This window comes from Patagioenas fasciata, chromosome 3 (genome assembly GCF_037038585.1).
Source record: "Patagioenas fasciata isolate bPatFas1 chromosome 3, bPatFas1.hap1, whole genome shotgun sequence".
In the NCBI taxonomy this organism is placed as follows: Eukaryota; Metazoa; Chordata; class Aves; order Columbiformes; family Columbidae; genus Patagioenas; species Patagioenas fasciata.
This window is the reverse complement of record NC_092522.1, coordinates 60,765,828-60,792,074: the sequence shown is the minus strand read 5'-3', so window position 1 is coordinate 60,792,074 and position 26,247 is coordinate 60,765,828. Positions and strand designations below refer to the sequence as shown.

At 38.9% G+C, this 26,247-nt stretch overlaps 1 protein-coding gene across 1 annotated transcript in view; it reads left to right on the top strand.

Moving 5' to 3' along the window:
* Positions 1 to 3,467: 3,467 nt before the first annotated feature.
* The window catches only part of NOX3 (NADPH oxidase 3), a 38,233-nt gene continuing 15,453 nt past the window's right edge, over positions 3,468 to 26,247 (top strand). Inside the window, exons 1-9 of the mRNA XM_065834964.1 lie at positions 3,468 to 3,512; positions 4,166 to 4,261; positions 4,466 to 4,576; positions 6,561 to 6,645; positions 15,198 to 15,343; positions 17,866 to 18,047; positions 20,767 to 20,896; positions 23,970 to 24,062; positions 25,150 to 25,403. Of these exons, the coding sequence (XP_065691036.1) occupies positions 3,468 to 3,512; positions 4,166 to 4,261; positions 4,466 to 4,576; positions 6,561 to 6,645; positions 15,198 to 15,343; positions 17,866 to 18,047; positions 20,767 to 20,896; positions 23,970 to 24,062; positions 25,150 to 25,403 (1,142 nt within the window). The remainder of the gene's footprint in view (positions 3,513 to 4,165; positions 4,262 to 4,465; positions 4,577 to 6,560; positions 6,646 to 15,197; positions 15,344 to 17,865; positions 18,048 to 20,766; positions 20,897 to 23,969; positions 24,063 to 25,149; positions 25,404 to 26,247) is intronic.

Sequence of the window (26,247 nt, the reverse complement as noted above, 5' to 3'; positions counted from 1 at the left end):
GAGAGAAAAAAAGGGAAAGGTTTGCACTCTAATCACCTTCAGCATCTTCTCTCTCCACAAAAGCTGAATCATTTATCAAATATGTTGTGCAGCTTCTTCATCCATTCAACAGAGCCAAAACTGCCTCTCACTTCTTAAACATTGGTGGGAAACATGATGTAGGAATAATATAAAAACTAGAGAACACAGCAGTATCACCATTTTGTACGATCTAATACAAAGTGTGCACTCTGATGTAGTCAGCAATTGAATGCCTGTCAGATGGTCTGCATCCTCTGGACTACTTGTTTACCTACACCCATCTCTATATGTAACACAGTGAAGCTTTCATAGTCAATCCAAGTTACTAAAAGACATGAAGTCAAGTACTCAGAAAAACTATGAAAGGGTTAGAGCAGAGTTCAGAGTCAACTGATATGATTTTCCCATTGAGAAACAAGGCATGCATATTTGTAGTAAAATTAGGATAGCCTGGCAAAATGAGATATACATAGGTATATGTATACAGTCTCATGCTAATAATTAACTTGCTTTGTAAAGGGTAAGCACTGTTGAAAGTACATAAAAAAAATTATTAACAACCTCAGATATAGGTTGCTGTCAAACAGAATAGAACTAACTGCGATTGAGATCTGTAGCAGTAATTGATATAAACATTGACATTAATGCTGAGATACTTACATGAAAGAATTCAGCACCTCATAAACCTCTTTCCATGCAAAAACTGACCTTTTAAGCTAATTATAGAGTCTCTTGCATAGGATCTCAGCATGCTCATCACTGCTTTTTCCCCAACTACCAGAACAAATTCCTTTTCTTCCTTGTTCTATATTCTTTTTAGGAAAGTTGCAGATCATGATAATGATAAAACAATTGCAAAATGGAACACAGTTAGTTGTTTAATCAACAAAATTTCCTTTCCTGACTGAGTAGTTTGTGCTAGAAATCGGCTGAGATCACTGCAAAACAGTATAATAAAATGATTATGACCAGTTCCTTTGTAGAAAACAAAGCAATGAAGAGCTTTTGTGTTAGCTTTATGTTTTTATTGATAGATACCATACTGGAGACCACACACATTACCGTTATATATGAGAAAAAACATAGCTGTTTCAACAGACAAAAAATAAAGTGCAGTTGATTCATGGGCTCCTTTAAGAGGACTGGCATCTGGACCACATGCACTTCAAAGTCAAATGCTGTACTGAGATGTGCTGCTTTGAAGTACAGCTGCTGATCCAGACAAATTTTGGAGCCTAAACCAGCATATGAATCTGCTGTACTTGGAAAAAAAATCTATTTCAGATGCCAGTTTTGACTCATTTTAGAAAATTGCTGTCTGGATCGGCTGAACTTCAAAGCAGAACATTGCAGTGTAGCATTTCCCTTTGAAGTGTAGCTAATCCAGACAGTGGGTTTTTGCTCCCTCCTTTTTTTTTTTTTTTTTTAGGTAGTTAGAATTGGCATCTGACCTTACCAGTATTTCTCCTCACCCTCTGCACATTCTTCTTGCCTTCTCCATTATTTCCTTTTCTTTTGACCTCTCTGAAAAATACAGCAATACTTAAGATCTTGTTAGCTCCTGCATTATCAAAGCTAATATAGAGAGAGTGGTTGTGGAAATAGCATATACAAAGTCACATAATGGAGAGTGGTCATAAAGTTTGTTAATAAATAATGCTTAATTTTGCCATCCAAAAAAAAAAAAACCAAACCAAACAAAACAAACAAAAACAAACACTCAAAATAAATCTCTTGTAAATGCTTGTATTTAGAGTACTCATAACCACATTTCCATGGTTCTGGTAACTCGTGTTAATGGCCATTAGCACTGATTTTAAAAGTTGCTGAGCTTAGTAGCATTTCAATCTTAAGAAATTTTAAACTCTTTTGTCACAGAAAGGCCTCATTCACAGCCAAGTCAGGAAGGCCCTCAAAAAATATTTTTTTGGGGAAAGGAACAAGACCACCACAAGCAGAGTTTGCACAGTTGCTGGCAAGGGGAGACAAGAGTGAATGCAGAATGCTTACCAGGATAGGAGGGAAGAGGACCTAAGAGCTGGTCAGCCCGTAGGACCCTCCTGCAGTGCCTGTTTCACAGCAATCTCTTCTTTAACCTGCTAAGATCAATTACTACCAGCTCTACAATGTAAGAGAGGCCAAGGGGTAGCAATTTCCATCTGGAAAAGTGCAAAAAAGTCAATAAATAATTCTTCACTCTTAGTCAAGGCAAATCAGAAAACGTGTTCTTCACATTAAATATAATCATGGTGCTGGTTGTTCAAATAACCACCTACTAAAGACAAGTCTTGAACAGACTAACAGCATTCTCAGTCACGCTGACCTGTCAAAAGGTTTTGATCTTGCTAAGAGGTACTGAATCCTGCTGACTCATTTTTGCAGGTGGCTCACTAGATCCTCACTGGGGCAAACTTCTGAGGAGAAGGAAGCAGGCTGAACAGTCCTCAGGACAAACCTGGAGGAACAGGAACACCTGATTCTATAAATAAAAACAATTCCTGAAAAAATGGGTAAGGTCAATCCTTGGGCAGTGTTGGCAGATTGTATTTGGAAGAGGCTTATATCTCCTGAGTACCTTACATCCTGTCAAAGCGACGTGATTTTGCAGAAAAATGTGGAAGCAGGGTGCAGAGCACACGGAGAGCCACAGCATCTGCTGGGCTGCTCCAGCCACATGCGCAAGTAAGGGTTTGTCCTAACCCCTATGTGCTCAGACCTCACACATCATGGGTGAAAGCAGCTGATGGTTGTGAGGCTTGAAATTAATGGTTAATGTAGAAAGAACTAGGATTTGTGTCCTTATACCAAACAATGTGAACAGGAGAAAGTAACTGCTTATTTTATGACTGCAGTCAACTGAAGGAAAAACTACCATGCATTTTAACATTTCTATAATCTTTATATGCAAGAAATCCACATAAACATTAGACAGGCACTATTTATTCGGACAGTTCCCAACTTCTGACTGAGTGGCTTTGCCACTCCAAAGATCTTTTAGCAGTGCTCCTGTCTCACATACACAAAAGGGATCCTCCCATTTGCTTCTAAATTAAAAGACAAATCATGAACAACAGTTACAGTCCATTTAAACTGCTACGATAAAGACAAAAAAAAATCCCAATAAGCCACAAATAAATGCTAGTAGAAGAGGACAATTTAATGACAGTATCTCTCATTGCTGAGAAATAAGTCTGGAAAGAGGAAGGACTGGACAATGACCAGCATTTTATTTACACAGGTCATGAGACATGTCACCTGGGTGATCTGTTCTTGTCAGGGAGTCCTTAATTAGAAAATTCCTAGAGAGATCTCCTGCTCCCACTAGGTGCTTATTAAAATCTAAAGGCAAAAAGAGTTAGTAGAAAAGCCTGAGGAATGGATGTAGAACTCAGGTTACACTGGAAGGCAAGAGTCAGCTGCTGCTAGCACAGGGAGAGGCACTCAGGATGGGATGCTGGATTTTGAATGAAAAACTCTCAATGCTGTTATTAGTGAGTATTTTTAGCATTAAAAATCTAATTGTATATATATAAATATTTTAACTTGTTTAAAAGACATTTTATGGTTTGTTTACAGTAATATTCCCAAGCTCAATGTAAAACTTGCTATAAAATATTCAGCAGCCTTTTAATAACTAGCCTTTAAAACATTTTAAAGTCATACTGTTTTATTTTTAATTATTTTAAAATCCATGTACTTTAGTTCTCAGATAAAGGGGATGTGGTTTGCAATTGTAATTGAAATTAAATTCTGAATTATTTTCAGAGGCTTTGTTGAATTGAGTGTTGGGCAGTGAAAGGCATCTCCTCAGCTCGTAACTCCCTCCATTTCTGGAATTATTTAATTTTAGCTTTTATTGCCTTTTTAGTGACCAGGCTAAGCCCTGCGTTTAAGATCAAGTTTACCATCACACAGTAAATGTCATCTATATACTCACTGGGGATGTGTGGATAGGATTGTAATCCTGCATTTGCTAAAAGATAGCCTCATTCCAGCAGGCATTTGTGATTTCTATCATCTGTGATCAAGAGCTGCATTGCACCCTGATTTTGAAATATCTCTCTGATACTTTTAAAACTATAACTCCTTTTATGTGCATTAAAGTTACCATATGTCACTAATCTGTAGCCTGTCTGCTTTGTAGCTGGTGTGGCTGGGACTCAATTTCTATTTGTTTATTGATACCTTCCACTGGTATGAAGACGAAGACGCTTACATTTATACACGGATTATGCTGGGAGTAAGTACGAGTTTGATTGTTAAAGGGCTCCGCAAGAAGAATGTATGCATAGTCTGACTTTATTTACATCCTTCATAATCATATTTTTGATCCTTCAACAGTAATTTACCCATATAAGAGTATTATGTTAATATAGTATTTTCTTTCTTTTGGTCTTCCTATACCTAGCTTGTAATTGAATTTCTTTATATTTTATATGTACAGTCAACCCTGGCTTGGGCAAGAGCTTCTGCAACATGCCTTAATTTTAACTGCATGCTAATCCTGTTACCAGTCAGTAGAAATCTTATTTCATTCTTAAGAGGAGCAAGCATTGTAAGTACCATTTCTCAAATAGTCATATTATCCTCCCTTTTTATTTCCATAATTCAGCTGTATTACCCACATCAAACGTTTTGCACGGAATTTTAATTTTTCATAGAGAAGTCTGTACACTATTGCCTAGTTATTACCATTTAAATTGTCAGTATTCATGACTGAAGAGAAACAAACTACTTGTTTGATGCAGTCCTCTAAATGCAACACTGATTTTGGCAGCCACCGCATAGCATGGCATGATGAGGTGAAAAGTGAGGAACTACAAAGCAGGGATGTAATAGTGAAACCTGGCCAAATGCAGAAAATACACAGCCATTATGTGTAGTTGCGAAGCAGGCATTCCTGTGTAGTTGCAAAGTGAAAATTGGAGGAAGAATACAAACAGACAGATAAAAGTGTCATAAGGATAATAAGGAATATGGTTAAATTGTTCTGAGTGGCCATCATTCGGGTCTTCCCTTCTTGTAAACAGGAGCTTTTGCAAAGGAGTGATCATCTGCTCAGAGGCATTTACATTAACTTTGGCATCAGCTGTAGGAAGTACTTAAGTACTTAAGGCTTTAGCTCTAGTAGCTACGGTTTCAACTTGCAGTGAATTGTTTCAGTCAGAGCAATTTCAATATCACGTTTGCGTAAAAAAATCACTGATCACTTCATGACTCCACGAACAACAGGAATTTAGAAATTGTAACATTAATGTATTTTATTGTAAGCTGGTTCTTATTTCAGTTCTGTGTTTGTTTGTTTGGGCTTTTGTGTGGGTGGGTAGGTTTTTGTTTGTTCGTTTGTCTTTTTTTTCTTAGAGTTACATTTCAAGAAGTCTTTAGGCTGGGAGTCAACACTGTTTTATAATTGCTTGAGTCCAGGAGCTGAGCATTTAAGGAAAAAAAAAATAACATAACATAGCGTAAAATATATGCTTAGATGCTGAGTAAGAACTTGGAGAACTGAAACTCTTCTCACATCTAATATTTTGCTCTTCTGGACAATATTCTGCTCTTGAGGAGCATGGTACAGAGCAACTTGGCTGGCTCCAGAACGGTCAGCACAGGGCTGGATCCAGTGACCCTCCCAGGAGGTGCTGTGTCTTGGCATTGCACCCCACAGTGCTCCAGATTTTTGGAAGATTTATTAGCTGGGAAACAATGTGGATAAATGCCAGAATCTTTGCATGGCACTGTACCAGGTCAAGTGAGCAACCCAGATACCCACACTATTGTTCAGAGACTGAATTAGGTCCGTGAGGGCTGTCTAGGTTCCAGCAGAGTGTGCTAGTTTTGGCTCATGGCAACGTGCCCCAGCCCCAGACTGACTCTGCACAGAGGCACCCAGCTGGCCACGAGCACATCACTCTCCAGCACTTCCAATCATGGGAAGACAGCTCAATACCACATTAGCATGCAGCCACCTGAGGTCTAGACAGCCTCACCCTCCTGGGGTGTGCATTTCATGAAAGCAGCAAAAAATGTTTTCATAGCAAGCTGGCTTTGCTAGCAGTTCGGTTGTGTAGCTAAACCTGGGCTTGCAAAGCAGTAGTGGCCCAGCCTGGGATCCTTACACCAGCAAATGTGTTAATCTCCAGCCCAGATAAACCACTCACAAAACACAGCTAAATGTAGCAGAGTTTTTTCAAACCTGGTTTTGAGCTCCTACATAGCCAAATGCAGAAAATACACAGCCATTATGTGTAGCTGCAAAGTAGGCATTCTTGTGTAGTTGCAAAGTGAAAATTGGAGGAAGAATACATATAGATAGATAAAAGTGTCATAAGGATAATAAGGTGAATAGCTTAAGAAATCCTGGAGTGTCACTATACTGAAAAGTTACCTGTGCCCCAAAGTTAAGGCTAACCCCAAACTTCCACTGAATTCCTTCAACATTCAATTGTTAAACTTATTCAACTCCTCTCTTCTCCTCTCCAAAATATGAGTTGCAAATAGTAATAGTAATGATATAAAACAAGTTCTGATTTTTCACCAAGTGCTGTGGAGGAGCACTGAGGAGACAGCTTGACAAAAACATCACGTTTCACAAGATGGTTGCCCATGGAATAGCTGTAAATACAAGTAAGCTTCTTTTTTTCTTCTTCTTTACCTTTGAACTGTTTTGAATTTCACAGTGATTTTGCCTTATGCTGTAATCGCATCAGCTCTGAAACATGTTATTTTAGTGCAATCATTTGGTTACTGCAGCTTTAAATACGTGTAGGAGTCCCATCTGATTAACCGTTTGTAACCTTTTTCACTTGAGAAAAGATTGACTGTTAAGTCAATAAATATTCAGCTAGATAGTAACTACTATTTGCCATTTAGTTAATGTGACCAACTTGTGTGCTCTTAACATTTAGTGTAAATAACTTTCATTAAATCTCCGAGAGCAGATGTTTGGGGAGATGACATAGTCATCATAGTCGTTACAGTCTGATTTCCTAAGGAAAGCGTGCTTACGAGCCACACGATTCATCCGTCCACTGCTACATCTTCTTCAATAATTTTTCAACCAGGTAATAAATTTAACCTGAAGTTGAGACAAGCAGCAGTCTCAAAAACATTACGCTTCTAGTTTGTGGGGTTTTTTTTAAATAGGTGATGGGTACAGGGAACTAATGGCCCTCTTGTGGGAAAAACTGCATCCTGAGATCAAAAGTTATCTTTTCTGCTTGTCCTAGTGACTTACTGAGCTATAGGTGTTTGTTCACCTGGCTGGGAAGAAGACAGGGCACCTTCCTGTTCCCCAGGTGGCTAAAGGACCTGAGATAACTGAAGCTGGTTGGAATTCAGAGAACATGAGGGAAACAGGAGATAGCATGGACAAAAGGGATGTGCAGAGAAGGAGGAACAAAAGGTGATATGAGAAAGAACATAAGCACATAGAGAGGGAGATGTATCTGGGGCCGACAGTTCATTTAGAAAATGTGAAGGAGACACAGAGGTTAACCAGGGTTATTTGCAAGCATAAGACAGTGTAGGGTAAAGGTTCTACCCCCAGGCTGTCAGGGTGGATCCTGGTCCAAATAATTTTTTCAGTCTACATGAGGGAGCTGCATTTGCATGTATAGGCTGTTAATGTCCCCATGCAGTGAGACAAGAGACTGGACAACGCCCTCAGACACATGGTGTGAACTGTGGGGTTGTCATATACAGGGACAGGAGTTGGACTCAATGATCCTTGTGGGTCCCTTCCAAATCAGGACATTCTATGATTCTATTATATGATAAGAACACGAAGTCAGAATTGCCATCAGGAATCAATAGCTAAAATTTGTCCTTTGTATGTAGTGCAAAAGGATTCAGAGGGGAAGGCTGGAGGATGAGAATGTGAATCTTAGAGTGTATTATGATGATTTACTTATCTGTCATGTCCATTCATTTATCAGAGTTCAGCTTCAGCATAAAGCAGATTCCCACAGAATGCAACATTGCTTCTTTAATTAACAAATCAACCCAGCAATGTAAATTAACCAACTTCTGCTTGGTGCAGAATTTGTCATGCTCCAAAAAGAAAGCAAAACTGCACAGTCAAACCATTTATGTTTTTGGCTTTTACATATATATAAAAATGTTTGCTAGTGCATTAAGGTGGACAGCTTGGGAAGTGCAAGTCTATCAGAAAAATGATTACTATATAGCTTCAGTAATTCCAAGGATAAAAGACACAGGAGCTGATGTGAAATGGCAGAAAGCATCATTATTTAATTCTGTAACTCTCTAGAGAGAAAATAAGGGTTTATCGTTCTGTTGTTATCTGGGTCACTTTTTAATTTTTTTTTTTTTTCCCCAGAATATAAAATGGACAAATAATTGATGAGATATTTGAGGAAGAAAACAAAATACAGGGAAGACTAATTAACAAAACTTGGCAACTTACTAACTTATGCTTCCCAAACACACAAGTGAGCAACAACTATGATATCTGGGAAAACACTACATCACTGTAGAGTCAGACTTGGGTAAAGAATGGTCAGAAACTCAGTCGCCTGAAATTCGATTTTGAATTCATAAAAACCCCACAATCTACAGCACATATTGTGACAGAAAAGCAACATTTCTGAGTAAAGAGGTATCCACAAGTATATTGAGTCTCTTTTTATAAAATCTAACAGTATTAAAATGATGTGTAAATAGATGTCATTTTCCTCTCAACTGACACATAATTTATCCAAGTACTACCTATACTGCTTTTTGTTACACAAAAGCATAGTCAACTCCTATTAGTCTATTGCAATTTAGTAATTCTTACTTAAATGAATGTTCTTGCCTGTATGATCAATAGCCTAAATGTGGCAGCAAGAAGTTAAACCAATTTGCAGATCAGATCAGTAAGCTTAGCCTCACAATATAAAATTGTAGACTAGTTTATTGTTAAAGTAACATGTATTCATCTCAGCTTGCCAGGTGGTGTTATTCCAGCATATTTATTTAATAGAGTGCTAAAAATAGCCTGTGCAACATTACTATTGTCTGGCTTCTAACAGGCAGCCAGCTCAGCTGAGGCGTGCATGGCCTTGGAAAAAGTACATCTGTACCTTTAATTTTTCATCAGCTCTAATACAAATTCAAGAGCAGACTTTAATTGGTCAGGTCATAAAAGGATATAATTAGAGACTAGTGGAAGAGGGAAGTTGGAGGAAGGAGAGAGAGTAAACAATGCTATCTATAATCAAGGGCATCATTGTAAATTCAGTAAAGGGAATTCTGCTTAGTTTGGCTTCCTGCGTTCTGCATGCCTGTCTGTGATAAGAGCTGCCTTGGAGTTATTCACCCACTAATAAATCTTCCTTATAGACTTGTAACTGCTAAAATAAAATCATAGTTTCATGCACTCTCAGTTTGATCAGTGCAAATCATTCTACACTTTCTAATGCAAGAGACTTTTCAACTGAGAGGCAGTTCTCTGATACCTAAAGATACTTTCAAGAGATAGTAAACAAAGATTTGTACAACTCCTCCTTCTTATTGTGTTGTTTTTACCCTCTTAAAAAGGCACATTCATACTTTTTCTGAAGTAGGGAATTTTGAGGGGATTTTTTTTTACTTTGACAAATGGTACATATTTTGAAGAACAAACTGCTTCTTGTGTAGTTTTGATGTTTGCAGAAAGGCTATATAGATATATTGCTCCAACAACCTTTGAATTATTATACGAACAAAGCTTAAGCAATTAAGGGATAGTAGAGGAAGGATAGTGAGGTTTGTTGGAATTAGGCTGTTTGAAATGGTGGTTTCTGCTCCTTAAAAATTCCAGCAGTGTGATTTTCTTTCAAAACATGCAAAATGCAGACAGAAGTATAGTGATGCCAGGTATGTTTGGCTTCTGACAAGCACTGAAAAATCTCTAGCTAAAAATACTAGAAAACCTTCCCATTTTCAACCACGTTTCATAGTGGTGGCTATGTGAAGGGCTTTGGTGATCTGAGTCACATTTTTATGTAAGCAATGAAGTTTTCAGGGAAGCAGATGCTTATCTTCAAAAGTGGTTTAGCTGATATCTCAGTGCTGCACTTCCAGAAATTACAGAAAGTCAGATTTCCATTAAACTGCATTTTTCTTTAGTCAGATTGTTTAAATCCAGACTTAGTGCAAGTACTAAGAAGGAAACTACATTAAATTAAAGATTATAAGCTTCCAGCTGGGATAAAAAATACTTCAAGTCGTGTTCTTATTTGATACTTATAGCCATTCTAAAAGAATAAAAATCCAATGCAAGTATGTGTGTGGTCATTGTTGTTGTAATTTTTACACATACTGCACTCTTTTAGTTCACAAAGGCAGCATGAAGCTGAATTAAGCACTTTGTGTAACTAGAAATGGCACAAGGCAGTGGGTGGCGAAAGAACCCAGGCTTGGTCAGGGGCAGAATTCTCCGTGCCTGAATTAGCTGCTCGCAAAACCGTTCTCTTCACTGCAGGCAGAAAGTCCAGGATTTGACCCTTAGATTTTATCATGATGGGGTGGTTAACCAAAACATTTAGCTGCTAGCAGCAAGCTCCAATTTGATTATTATCCTGTACAGGCATGTAGAAAACGAGAGAGTGAAATCTTGTCCTCAGATAAACACATGCAATTTCTGTTTAGTTCAATGAGAGTTGTGCATGCCTCACTGAAGGCACAATTGGCTGAATAAGACTAGCTAAATTGATCAGACTTTCAAGATAATTTAATTACATCTCTTTGTATTTAAGAATGTGTACAGTAAACACCATGCTCTAATAGCAACCCTTTTTCTCCCTCTCTCCTTCCAATAAAACCTTTTATTTGATCTCAGAGGTGAACTAGATAGAAGATCTCAGAGTCAAATACAAATTAATGTATGTTAAGTGCTTCAGAGGTTCCAGATGTTGTTAAAAACAACAGTCAAAAACCTTTGGTCTTTGTGCACAGTTGTAAAAAAAGAACTTTGTCTAAAAGATTGCATGATTTATTCCATACTTTATATTGGGTCATGCACAATGAGGAAAAAATTGAACTGAAAATCCTGAGATGTAGTACCTCAAACTTTGCCCTCATGGTTAACTTATCTAAGGGATGCAGGGAAAAAAAACCCTACTGTTGTAAGCTCAGATTTCAGAAATCTGCATATTGATTTTGGAATTGCTTAGGAAATTCTACACACTGCAAAGACCTTCAGAAAATGCACTTTAGGGATGTAAACTATTTTAGCAAATGGTAGTGTATCCACTCCCAGACTTTTTAGTCTGCTGCAACTATTGTATATTAAATGAACCACACTGAAAATGGAATTAGATCTTTGCACTTTTCAGCTATATATCATCTTTAGATTGCATCATTTTTTCCTAGTAGCACACAAAAAAATATCAGGAATATAACACTCTAGGCAATATTTAAGATCACAGGAGACTCAGGTAAACCAACATATTCAGTACATTGTTAATTTGAATGTTAATATTTTCCAGTGTATTACTATACCCTGTACATTAACAGCCACTGCAGAATAGCTTGCAGCAAAACCAAACAAACAAAACCAAACAACCTCTCCTGTTCATTCTGGAAGTCTGCTACACTTGTAACATCCTCTACCTGTTAGATGAAAGCTAGAGGCAATATCACCCAGAAGTGAAGATGCGGTAAATCCCAAAGAAGAAGGTGTGATGATATTTCTATTGACAGTAACACTTAGAGTAAAGCAGAACAATATGCAGATGGACAAAATGGTGTCCTTTAATAGCCTGCAGAAAAATTTCATTAGGTTAAGTTGCAGAAAGTGGGTCTCTTTTTCCAGGGAAATGTTGCAACATAACTACTCTTCTTTAAACCTAGGGTCCTAGACATTGTTGAGAAGCTATATCTATTCAACCCCATGTTTTTCTGTTCAAGCCTAGAAATATTCTGTTAGGAAACACGGACCTCTGTCTGTCTAGAAGAAACCTCCACCTCATTTCACTCCCAAAATTCAGCATATACCACGTAGCACTAGGTTTCCTGTTGCTGCTGACACGACTAGAATTTGTACAAATCACAAACAATCCTGCACTTTGAGGAAAGTGCAAGATTTTGTAGCCTTCTAAACAACGGAAATGTATTCATTTCACATGAAGACTTCACAATCTGCAGCATCACTTTTAAAAAAATCTATGTGTTTCGAAGGTGAAAGAGAGCAACTGTGTTATGCTATGAACACGGGTTGATACCTCCAACTCTAGTCAATGTTGCTATTATAAGTGAGCAAGGATAGCCCAAAACCTGCAGTTTTATGCTGCAGGGAATCCTCGGTAAAACAACACTATGGATCACAACTGTGTGAAACTCACAGGGTCACAAGGCTATGGTGACTATTATGTCATATCAGAATTATAAAGAGCATCATGCAGGTATAGAGGACAAGAGGCCGAAGTGCCATTAGTGGTTGTGCCAGTAATCACTAGCAGATGCCAAGGTATAACTGTTCAGTAGAAGTCCACTCAGAGATTCATTGTCGAGGCCTTCCATCCTTTGAAAGTTTTCTCTCTTCTTTCCCTTAGGCTGGTACTGAACTACACCCAGCATGTAATTCCACAACCTACCACAGACAGCAGTCCATTACCCTGCACTTCCATCCTCTGAGTCAGCTCTTTCACATGTCAGAGAAATCAGGTCCTCATCAAGCAGTGACTTGGTTCCCTTCCAGCTGGATCTGATAACATCTTTACCAGGCCAAAACATCTGTTCTGAAAGAAGCCCCATGTAGGAACAGTTCCCCCCCTTCCCACTCAGCACTTAAAACACTTAAATACATAAACCAGTGTTTATATACTGCTTATACATCAGTTGTGCACTGGGGAACAGATTGCCACAGCCTCCACACAGCTGTCACCTAAATCTTGCAGCTCTAAGCCTCTTGGGCTTTTGGGTTTTGACAGTCTGCATCCACACATCTCTCGCTGCTTGTGGTCTAGTGCAACCTGCCTTCCCATGTCTCAGTGCTGATGAGGTGTTGGGAGCTCCCTCTCACACACAGGCTCCAGGGAGAGTCTCATGTCTGATGTTGGCCAAGTTGTTTCACATGCAGCACCTAATCCGTAACAGCATATGCAGGACATGCTGGGTGACTGAGTCCAATACCCTCTAGGGCTCACAGTCACGTCATATATGCTATTTCATAAAATGACCAACCTTTAGCCGAAAGCTGCTTAGATTGCTTGATCCCACTATCCCGTTTATTGAAAGGTTATTTCATAGTGTCATGCCTTTGATGGCTTGAATCTGTCTTCTAATTTCCAGGTTCATTTTATATCTCTGCAGTCCATACCCATTTGGATTCAGTTTCCATTCTGCTGAAGTTATTCCAGCTTGTATGAATAATATATTATTCATTGGGACAAAGACAGAGAAGAAATGGGATCTTAATTTTGGAGTTTGGGGTGCTCAGGTTATTCACTTTGGATGCCTGTGTCAATAAATATTTGATTATTTCGATTAATTAATCCAGCGACCAGGACATGTGATTTGGTTTAAAGCACTACTTTAAATTTGATCTAACAAGGATTTTAGAATATTTCTTTCATCTCCCAATGAGTATCTACGCATGGGGTAATGAGGTGAAGCAGGTGTTAGGAAGTGGCAGGGAGGAGTCCCTAAGCTAACATGACATTTTGAATGAAGTGCAACCTGACAGTCAACCAGCCACAGCACATCTATTGCTCTAGAAGGTTCACTTCAGAAGAAGAGTGAAAATAACCTCTCTCCAGCCTGGACACATGAGCTAACCTACTGATGGGTGGAAGAGTGTAATCTTCTACCTTTTTCCACTGGCTGCTTTAAACACTTCTGTGACCAGCACCCTACCTGAACTCATATTCCCACATCCACAGCTCTTCCAGGCACTGCAAAGGAGCTGCACTCCAGCATGCTGAGTGAGGGAGATTACTGTGTGGATAGGCACCTAAAAGGCTTAGCATGACCAAAATCCTTATGCAGTTAATCCTATGTTTTCATTTATGATTATATAGTGACTAGCACAGTAAGACATTACTTTCGTGCAAATAGTTACAATTTTAAAAAGGAAAAAAAAAAAAAAAAGAAGAATGAAGAAGAAAGAAGAAAGGAGAAGAAAAAAGGAAGAAAAGAGAAGAAAAAAGAGAAATAGAAAAAATAAGAAAAAATAACCTGGTTTTGAGATGATATGATTCAAGGAAGCAGATCATATTTGATTTACCACAAACACTGCCTTTTAGAAAGGTTTTTAAATGGTGAGGGACAGGAAGAGATACACACTGAAGGAGAGATGATAACGGGAACCTAATTATAAAAGTTATTATAGAAACAGCATATCCTAATAGCTCTACTGTAAACATATAATTGTTTTTCATTGTCATTTTTTCATCTTCTGGCATTTAATATTTTGCATTAATTACTGCTTTCTTGTAACAGATCTGAGAATCTCAAATATCAAAAACTCAAACTCTGCCCCTAGCATGATTATGACTATCTATGTTAGCCAATAATACAACAAAGTCCTTTATTTTTCCCTCCAAGGCATTTTTCTCAACTGAACATTACATATACCCAGTAGGCCACAAGCAGAGGTGATATATGACGCTGAGGGCAAATCAGATCCAACACTGTGATTGAGACTTCTCCCTTAAAATCATAGTTCCTGTGGCTTCCCCAGGTTCCACCTGCACAAAGTAATGCTATAACTGCTTGTTAGGGGACAGATTTCACGTCCATCCTTGGTAAAACTTGCAAACTGGTCTATGCCTGAAACGGAGAAGTTAATGTCCTGCAACAATATCAGGCCGTGACACTTTCTAGTACATTATTAAAAAAATAGGGATTTTAATCAGTTTACCTCATTTTGAACAATTTTGAATCAGAGGCAAACACCTTTATATCATCTAAGAGGTCCCTCCTTTGGTGACACTGAACATTGCCAGGCACTTTACTGTAAACATGGGAGGTGACCCTGGAGCTGTTCCATTCCTCCTCAATGTGAAGCAGTTGCTTCAATCAGACAAGTATTTGATAAAATTTTCCTTTTATTGTCAGATTAACCCATGCAAAGCTCTCAATTTAAGCCCAAGCTTTTCAGACAGCTTGTAGCATGCGTAATGAAGTTCCTTCTGGCACTGTGGATGCATACAAGTGTATCTGTAATTTCACACCAACTCTCTCTCATGCAGCCATCCATATTGTTGCCCACTTGATCAACATTGAGCGGTATCATACCAGCCAGTCAAAGGAAGCTGGGGAGCTACGAAATAAACTTTCTGGCCTTGGCAAGAGCCCAAATGAAAGCTACTTGAACCCAATCAGGACCTATGAAATGGTAAGCTGTCACTTTTTGTTTTTTCTCATCTAAAAAGTTTTCCTCTGTGAATTCTATTGTCAGTAAAACTGTATTTCAAAGCTTTTTAACCAGAGCGAGAAGGTGCTGCCAAAGGTTAACCTCAATTTCAGCTGAAAATACTTATGCAGAGCTGCAATTTCAGGTTACTAAGCTCAAATAAATGTCTACAGTATTTTAATTAGTTTGCCAGGAGACAGTTAAGGGGGTATAAGGAGTATTATGAATAGCAGACAATGAAATGAAGCTGCAAATAATTTTTAAAAACTAAATTAAACTAGCAGTATATGCAACAAACCCATTTTTTTTTTTTCCAGAAAGAAAAACAAAAAAATCACATAACAACATTTCTTTAACAGCTGCTATTTGTCTCTCCCCATGGTTGTGCAGTATCTTCCCAATCTGGGGCTTGATTCTGCCCTGTTACATGTCAAATGTGGCTGTCCAAAGAAGAGCATGTGCATAACCATCCACAGGTTTGATGTATTTATGAGTCAGTGCACTGGGAAGCCAGTGTTAGTGTGTACTCTACAGAGACAAGTAGAACTGTGCACACCTCAGCCCTGAAAATAAATGGCTTTTCTTGCTTTTGGAAAGAAAAGTGACTCTGTCTCCTGTCTAATGCCTTGCCTATCTCAAAACAGCATAAGCTACTCTTTTCAAGTTTGAAGAAAACGAAGCAAATGAATGGTCTCAATGGTGTGAACACAAAAGTCTTGATGTTAGTGTTGGCAAAGTAGTTAATCAGGACAGCAAGTGTAGACTAAGCTGCCCAGTCTTTCTGTGCACCTCATGCCCCCTATCACCACATGCATGTGATATGTTCCCCAAGAATAGAACAGAGCTCACAGTTCTGAACAGGAACCTGCCATCTTTCAGCATGAAAGAGTTTTGCTTCTCTAATTAAAGATCCTAAATACCCTTGAGGATGAAGGCTAGCATTTTTTGAGATCCTTTCCCAGATTTGTCACAGTAATATGTCCCACAATTACCAGCCTAGATTCTACTCTAACCTCTAATATTTATATTTCTTGTATTGTCCACTTGTGTCTCAGTAGCTACACTCAGAATTAATAAATTAAGAAGGAAAGCAAAAAATACATTGCTTCTAACTTCAGAGAAGACAGTTTGGAGAGCAACAATGCAGGCATTCTTTTCAATTACACCCTGCCCTTGTAGTAGCAATGCACTAAGTGCCTTTGACATTTTTCCTTGTTTCATCTCAACTTTCAAACTAGCCACTGTCATGTGTTCAAAATATCACCTAGATCAGTCCTGTTAATATGTAACGGGATCTGAACACACTCTTCACAGGCACCAATTTGAAAATATACTGTGTGCTGTCAACTGTGAACATATGAAAGAATCATTTTACTGTAAAAATGGCACTGTGGAATTTTATCACCTCTAGGATTTCCAGATCAAATTAGTACACTTTACAAGTACAATACAGGATATTTTTTCTCATAGTGAATTAAGCTCTACAACCAACTGAGGATACGGAAGCCATGCTGAGCACCTTCATTCCTGTGCATCAGTTCCAAGAAACAGATATATGCACTTTTCAGGACAAATGAAGACTTCAGTTACACTCTACTGGCAGAGTTAGTTTGAGCCTCATCTTGTGTGAGAGACTTTTACTGCTGTTCTTAATGATTTTCACTCTATAACTGAGACAAGCATCTGACTGCTGTGTTCAAAATACATCTTCATTCTCACTTCAGTTTATTTTAGTGAGTTTAGACAGATGTAACAGACCTGTGTTGATGTCTGTGAGTCATGAACAAGAAGGAACATGTTCTAGCCCTGTATATTAAAGTTTCATCACTGACAAGCATAAAAATGTGAATATAAATATGTCTTTTTAAAAATAAAACCAAGTATTATCCCATGTATCTCTGGGTAAATGTAAGGAACAAGTAAATGAGGTGTGCTGTTCAGGTCAATGAGAGTGTGCCATTTTTGTATATCATTTCAGGACTGCTAAAAACCCCACAAACTTTGAAGTAAAATAAGCACGACAGAGACACCCCTTTATGGTTGCAGGTGTCTTAGCACCTGACTTTATCACTCTCACATGAATAAGTTGTTTTCTAGTGCTGTTTTGCTTATTAACATCTCTAGGTTTAATATTCTCATTGCTTTAATATTTTTCCCCTTTTTTTCTGAGACACTTTAACATAAGCAAAATGGATAGAAGTACTAATTTCCTCCTTTCAAGTCCTGAACCAAATGAGTGGCAGCAAACATGTACACATCTGTCTGGGATAAGTCTGAGTGAAAATAGAACAGAGGCATGTTTTTCCATGCTTTTTTTGTGGTAAAATGGGGGTTTGCATTGCCATCATGTCATTTTCTGGTTTTGTTCCTATGCTGAACACATCCCCTAGATTTTGGCTTCACATGTAATAGCAGCAACAGTAGCAATAATAACAGAAGTAGTAATAAAAATAACAATTACAACAACAACAACTACTAATACTAATAATGTATTCTTATTCTAGAACACAACAGGAGAGGTACTTACCACCATAGCTGGAGTAACTGGAGTTGTGATAACTGTGGCTTTAATTCTGATCATGACTTCATCCACTGAGCTCATCAGAAGGTCATGCTATGAGGTGTTCTGGTATACCCACCACCTCTTTGTGGTTTTCTTTATTGGTTTAATAATCCATGGTATGGGGTAAGTGTCTGCATAAACTACATGGAGTATATGTACACAGTTTGAAATAAAGCATGATTCAAATCTATAATTCTGTGCTTTTCTATTAACAAACTGCTGGTATCTTTGCTTGGAGACAGATTACAAAACAAAAACATTTTGAAATTAAAACACACCACTTTTCTGAGGACTAGAAGTGTGATTTAGTTTTTTTGAACCACTCTTATAACATCTTACAACCTACACCTTATCAAGGCATCAGCCTGAATGAACTGTCATCCCTGAGAACTGGGGACATTGCAGATTAGGAATCAGACATTTGTGGGTTCAAAGTAGTAAGGGTTAGACCTTATGCTCATAGCTCTTGTAACGTATTTTGTGAGAGAGCTTGTACAAGCTTGACAAGCTTTCAGCATGTCAGCTACTTAGTGGTGGATGTCCCTGTGCCCATTCTCCAGGGCCCAGTATTGGGGTCAGTTCTGTTTAATACCTTTATCAATGATCTGGGTGAGGGGATTGAGTGCACCCTCAGTAAGTTTGCAGATGATATCAAGTTGGGTGGGAGTGTTCATCTGCTGGAGGGTAGGAAGGCCACGCAGAGGGATCTGGACCGGCTGGATCAATGGGCTGAGGCCAACTGTATGAGGTTGAACAAGGCCAAGTGTCGGGTCCTGCACTTGGGTCACAACACCACCAGGCAGTGCTACAGGCTCAGGGAAGAGTGACTGGAAAGCTGCCGGGCGGAAAAGGACCAGATGAACATGAGCCAGGAATGTGCCCAGGTGGCCAAAAAGGCCAACAGCATCCCGGCTTGTATCAGGAACAGTGTGCCCAGCAGGACTAAGGAAGAGATCATTCCACTGTACTAGGGGCTGGTGAGATCCCACCTTGAATACTGTGTTCAGTTTTGCGCCTCTCACAACAGGAAAGACATTAAGGTGCTGTAGAGAGTTCGGAGAAAGGCAACAAAGCTGGTGAGGGGCCTGGAGCGTAAGTCTTATAAGGAGCATCTGAGGGAACTGAGGTTGTTTAGTCTTGAGAAAAGGAGGCTGAGGGGAGACCTTATTGCTCTCTATAACTGAGAGGGGGTTGTAGCATGGAGGGTGTTGGTCTCTTTTTCCAAGGAGCAAGTGATAGTATAAGAGCAAATGGCCTCAGGTTGTGCCAGGGAAGGTTCAGATTGGATATTAGGAAATATTTCATTATAAAAAGGGTTGTGAAACACTGGAGCAGGCTGCTCAGGGAAGTGGTTGAGTCACCATCCCTGAAGGTATTTGAAAGATGTGTAGATGAGGTTCTTAGGGTCATGGTTTAGTGCTAGAGTTAGGTTATGGTTGGACTCGATGATCTTGACAGTGTCTTCCAACTGAAATGATTCTATGATTCTATGATTCCATGTTTCTGTTATTCCTCTACATCTATAAATGTAACGTGGTTTTGCCTTTTTTTCTCTGTAGGGAAAAGAACCCCAAATTTCCTCACTGTAGAGAAATAGGCAATATACTATGAAATAGCTTTAAACGGCTACAGTAAAAAAAACAACTCATGTTTATGACTAGCCCAGTCACATGCCATTTACAGAGAGGGATAACTGTGAGGTCACTGATTGTCTCCCTGTTCCTCAGCACAAGAGGAAGTTCTGTCCTGTTGGTACCCTTCCCCTCTGTCTCTGGCAAATGCTTTAGAACCCAATTTCAAAAAACTATAATGAACCCTTTAAAACTTCTGCTTTGTAAGCTCCCTCCACGTAGCCAGCTGATCGATGTTCCCCAGCAAGAGACTTCCCTGAAAAAGGGACACTTATTTAACAGTCCTTTGGATAGCATTCAGTGAGCACACTGCTCACTCCAGGCTGGGAGTGCTACACAACAGAACAGCTGCCTGCTGCCCCAGCACATCCCTACCACTGCATCATTTACGAGGAGTCAAACCACAAAGTTTCATCTACTTCCCCATCTCTTTCCCAGGTGACTGAACAAAACTCAGTCAAGCCTACCTCCTTTTCTGTCTTTCTCTCTGAACCGCTGACAGCTGACAACACTGCCATGTAGAAGGCAGCAGCACTTTCTTATGTCCTTGTCTCTCATTAGACTAGTGGGCAGGACAGGCTAACGCTGTAGAGCCAAAGTAAGGATGGAAGGGAAAATTCAGGGAAACACTACGAAACAAATGGGGTTTCCTCATAAAAATCTTCCTTCTCGACCCATAATCAGCACCAGCTGAAACTCATTTCAACTGAACAGTCAGAATTGATATGTTTGGGAAAATTCACTTCATTAACATTCTCTGAAGAAGCTAGAATTTAATATGTTTAGAGAGTACACATTTAATTATGGTCCTCCAACTTTATTTGCAGCTTTTAAAAACGCATTTAGAAAGCAGCAAAGGAAAGAGAAGGTCTGTTACTATTACTTTTTATTGTTTTTCTAAACAATACCAGATGCTCCTGTAGAGGGGAGGTCAAAGTGTCTGCTCCAAAGAACTTGAAAATCATTCTAATTTTGCCACAAACAGCTGCATTGATGTGTACCAATACTATAGCACACTTCTTGCATTGGGTCAAAAAGTCATGGCTAAACCAAAAGAAAGGTAATTTGACAAGAAGGCAGAATAGAGTTAAATGGCCGGTTCTTGAACTTTCAGGTATCTCAGAATCTGCATTTGACTACTAGTGCAAAACCTACAGATGCACAGAAACCTTGCAAAGCAGCATATCTCTGATGACTATTTTTGTTTTAAGCCAGCTTGTCCGAGGTCAGACGCCTCAGAGTCTGCTGCTTCACAATGTCACTTACTGTAAAGATCGCTACTGGGAATGGGAGAATGCCACTCAGTGCCCTTTGCCGCAGTTTTCTGGCAACGAACCTGTGGTAAGAATGATGTTTGTGTTTTGTTTTTAACTTAATGTGCTTCCTTGGCAGGTCAAATATCTTAGGCAGCAGGGTGCTGGAGTGTAAGTTAGTGACTGGCACTTAATGTCATATTTAGAGAGTAGTTTCCCATTTCTGTTCCATAGCCTCTCCCTATGCATTTAGATAGTGATCCTGTCTTCCTATATAATTAGCATAGGCAGGTACAGAAGAAGTGTGATATGTAAAATTTTTCTGTTATTAACAAATTTTTTTACTTCTGGAAGATCCTTTAGTTAGGCAACACTCCTTTTCAAGGATATAGATTACAGAATTGCATTCACCAATATCCTTGATGTATACAGTGCACATACAGAGCCTTCAAGTGAAAACATTATGAGGGTAGAAATTCAGAAAATACAATGGAACAGTAAAGCTAGGGATGCAAATTACTATTATTATTTTAACTAATAGCACTTTAATATGGATAGTCTATATATCAAGGGAGAATAAGTTGGAGATCAAATTATGTCCTTGCTTTGGGGTACACGCTTCATATCATCCAGCCTTGATGTCTTAAGTTAGGTAAAAAGGAGAGAATTTGAAATAATGAATTATAAAAAGGAAAGGCGAAAGGCAGGAAAAATGTCCCACAGAAGGGTGGGTTTGCTGCAACAAGATTGCAAATCCACAGGGGGTAATTAAGTAGCAGACTTGTACAGTATGTCAGATGTCTAGCATCCAAACAAAATCATTTAACATTTACAGCTCAAGATTTAGCTTGCTCATATGCAAGTTTTTCTTGTTTCTTCCAAATAGAGAAAACATACCAAGGGAAATCTTAAAGGAGAAAAATTAGCATGCTGTGTCTTGTAGCTCTTTAATGGCTGACATAGATTTTTCTTAAACTAAACTATTGTTAGCCACTATCTAACCTGCATATTAATGAGAAAATGAATACCTCTCTAAAAATTTCAGCTACAATGTCACCATAAAAATCAATACATGGCTACACACCACGAATACAGACACAAGCTTGCTTCCAACAGCATGTCATCCCATTCATTATCATAAAGCTAACTGGAGAGAACTTCCACTTCTCTGTGTTAAACCTATTTTGCCACACTTTCTTGCATACTCAAGGCCATACTTGCAAATTCATATTACTTTAAATGAATTGTGATAATTCCATATGGCATACAGATCATGTATAAGAACGGTGCTTTGCTGGATGGGTAATGTGCTATGGTGTGATACCTGCTACACATTGCAGATAGACAGCACAAATTCATTCAGAGGCTAAAAAGCCATGGCAAGACCTGTGCAGCACCAGCAGGGACAGGTGGGGATGTGATGGAGCAGGGATAGCACAGCCTTGTGCATACCTGGGATCACGTGAGGTGACACCAGAGCACAAACCCCACTGACCACAGCTCCCAGGAGAGGTTAGCGCAGCAAAGCTCCTCTCTCAGTCATGCCACATCTGCTTCCCCACCCCATATTTCAGCCCATGGGCATCTGATCTGATGCCTTAGTTGCACCTGGGTCATTCGGACATTTGTCCTCACAGTTTCACATGAGCCATTACTGCCCCATCTCCATTCATTTTCATTACAGGAGGAAACACCACTTGGGCAAGAATACAGATGCCCTGACTAGCCAGCCAGGAGCCATGTTGCCTGGGCAGCCCATCCCTCCTGGTGGATGCCCGGTTGTCACAACCCAGCAAAAAGATATTTTGGATTGAACGCTCTGTTGCACTGGAGCGATGGCACATTTGAAATCTCAGCTGAGCTCTCGCACAGGGTAGCCTACAGCCTTAACATTCCTGTCACATGCTTTTATTTACAGGTAGCACAAATAGAAGGGAGGAAAAAGAAGCCTCATCATTATTGCGGCTTGATATATGCAAATATATTCAAGGCGTGAGATTACCCACTGTGCAGAGACACCTGTAGTATTTAGGGACAACGGATGTGTTGAGTTCCTGCTTTAACTGAGAATCTTCTGGCTTATGCTGGTTTCTTCCTATTATTAAATCATGCATTTTTTTAATTTTCGAGACTTAACCTTGGGAAATTGCAGTTCTATCCTCTTAGCACTTTCTAAGGAAGCCACATAATTTTATGGCTTGCTTCTCATAAAAGATACTTTATATCCCCCTTACCCATCTTGTGGAGCAAAATCCATGTTTCAGTAAGTGAAGTTACTCTTTGAAGATTTTAAAAGCCATATGATTGTGGAGTCTTCAGTTTGCTAGAATGAGCTGTGTGATTAACAAAACTGGAAATAAAACAGTGTCTCTTGTAGAAAAAAAAAATACCAAATCATGAAGATTCAATTACATCTAATTATCTTACCTATCAATGCAACTCAATGAAATCAGCAGCTAGCATATGTGAATAGCCAAGTATCTTTGATTGTTACAATGACCAGTACATACAACTAGCAAGTATAAGCACTGCAATCCTCCACAATACTTAACTTATAGTAACGTAGTATCCTAGATAAAAAAAACCCACATTTACTGATAAAGAGACAGCTAATGGATTAAATGGAAATATATCCCATTCCTCTAATTGAATATTTGGGACTTAATGTTTTCTCATGCAGCATCAGAAAACTGACGGCTGACAGTAACAGCTACTCCTATCTGAGCCTTCTGAAATACTTTAGACTTTGAAGAGCAAAAAAATAGTAAAGCTATGGGTAATATATTTTAAATGTATGCAGCTATATGTCTTCAGGTCCAATGACATCTATATATAACACCTAAACAGATTAATGTTTTTGCCTTTTAGTAGGAAAATATTTTAAAGGACTCTTCTTGGCCAGAATACAGATAGATATTAGCACTGCTTTTGGAGTACATCTGTGAAGAAGTCCCATATGTCTGTTCCACAAGTAAGCCAGAATTACTACAGCAGCAACTGAAATAAATACTTTCTTGAGAGAGGTGAACAAAGTCACAGGAGAGAAAACAAATAATTTAGGCTACTGGCGATTTAAACCAGAAATGCAAAATATTTTTCTAGAAATTGAAATAAATGTGTTTGTTTTGGTTTGTTTTTTTTTAATATGCAACTTTCTGCAGGCTTGGAAGTGGGTTTTAAGTCCTATGGTGCTGTATATCTGTGAAAGAATTGTTAGATTTTGGAGATTTCAACAGGAGGTGGTCATTACTAAGGTATGTAACATAGCTTGCATGTCTGACTGAGAAAAAAGTTATGCTGATGACTTTTTATCTTTTATACACAACTGCTTTATATTATGACCTCATTTTCACTCCTAGCTTCAGTAGTTCTTCTATCATTATCATGGTTTCAGCCAAATATTGATTTTAGGTTTTGCACTTATTCCAACAGCAAGACCATATGAACATTCCATTCAGGACCAAACTTGGTTACCTAGACTTACATCACCATGACACAAACTCCTGCACAGAGGGTCTCTTTTTTTACTGAACTGAAAACCATGTGCTGCTGCAGTAAGTGGCAGAGACGTGTCTTTGCAGGACTCTTACTTCAGTAGGACACAGTTTTTTCTTTCAAATCTGGAGATTTGAAAGAGAGATTGTTACCACTGTAACAATTTATTCCAGTTGTAAATATTTCTGTGTGCTAAGGGCCTATTTAACTCACAGTGAATGGATGGTGAATGCCACGATTCAAGCAGGCAAGCCCATACATATCAAGCCAGCAATCAGAAACAGGCTTATCTCATGTGAGGGGAAAAGCATGTCGGATAAGTCTTGCTGCTGATTTCTGAGTGGCTGTGATTTGAGAATCTTACTGTACTAAGCATGACATATAAAACTGGCTGCTTAACTGAGATCATCTCTTAATAAAAGTATATTAGAATTGAGCTCACTGGGCTTTTTTCTTCTTGCCAAATCAACAATTGTTAATTGTGTTACATCAGAGTAAAACTGCAAAATTATTCCAGTCTATTAAGGAATACTTTTGCATAGGCTCTACTAAGATTGGAAGTTGACAAAATGTTGAATTGTTACAGCCTTTCCCTTGCCTCTTAGACTCACAAAGCAAGCTGCCCCACAATACATGTTATACTTGCTCTCAGTCTGTGGTGCAGCAACAGCATTGCAACATGCACTTTAGACCATAATTCGTAAGCCATTTAAAAATTACTGTGCATCCCAAATTGTATTTACTTGGGGTTGAACTCAAATAGAAATGCTTGCAAAGTCCCTTGTAACTTAATGGAAAGAAACTCTTCTCAAGGAAAACAAAATAGGCCCTTTTGTTCTTGTTTAGGTGGTGACACATTCCTCTGGAGTGCTCGAGCTTCACATGAAGAAACGTGACTTTAAAATGGGACCTGGTCAATACATCTTCCTACAGTGCCCATCTGTCTCACAGTTGGAGTGGCATCCTTTCACCCTCACCTCTGCTCCTGAGGAGGACTTCTTCAGCGTTCACATACGGGTCACCGGGGATTGGACTGCAGCTGTCTTCAAGGCCTTTGGAGCTGAGGAAAGAGCTTTCAAGGAACTGTGGACATTACCAAGGTTTGGATTGCAAACAGTACCTTTTAAAATGTTAATTCTACAACTTAAAATATATGTTAACATTTTAACTTCAATTAATTTTGCGTGTGTTCTTTATGACACAGTATTAGATCATCATGATGGATCTATAAATAGGCCATTATGCTAAAAACCACAAATAAATGCAGTCATGAACTCAGCCCAATAGCTATCAAGAAGACCTGACGACTAATCAAGATTTAAAGTCCATATCAGTATTTACATCTCTGCCACTATCATCTAAATCTCTGACATCTATGTCCAGACCCAAAGAGAGGCATTTTGACAAATAGGTGCTTATGAATGGAATTTAAGTGACACAAGAAGCTCTCTGCTAGCTTTTTGCCCATATGCTTATGCTCTGAGGGCACCCATCACCTGCTATCCAAACTTCCAGCTTTTCTCTTTCAGTTACTTAGATATTTTGTGGCCCCAGGAACTTCCTTCTGAGCCTTACTTCTTTCCAGTAGTCTCCCTCAACTCTGTCTCTAGTCTCCAAACCCTTGTCCTCTTTATAAAGGTTTTCAGCATTCAAATTCTGTATCTGTGGCAACTTAATCCAAGCAAAAGGTTGATGCTTCATTGTTGAAAGTCAGCAGGGCTCTGTTGAAATTATTGGAGGCACCCAGACTTACACCAGCTAAACATCTGGCTCTATACATGACAGATTCAAACCACTTAGCTCCTTGCAGGAATACCAGAGATTTCCAGCAAAGTGCCTAGCACAGGATCATTTCAATCCTGGTGGAGTGTGTAGGGCCTGGGACTGAAGGAACTATTTCCTCCTGGAAAACTGCTTTTGATGAGTGAGTTCTAGTAAAACTGA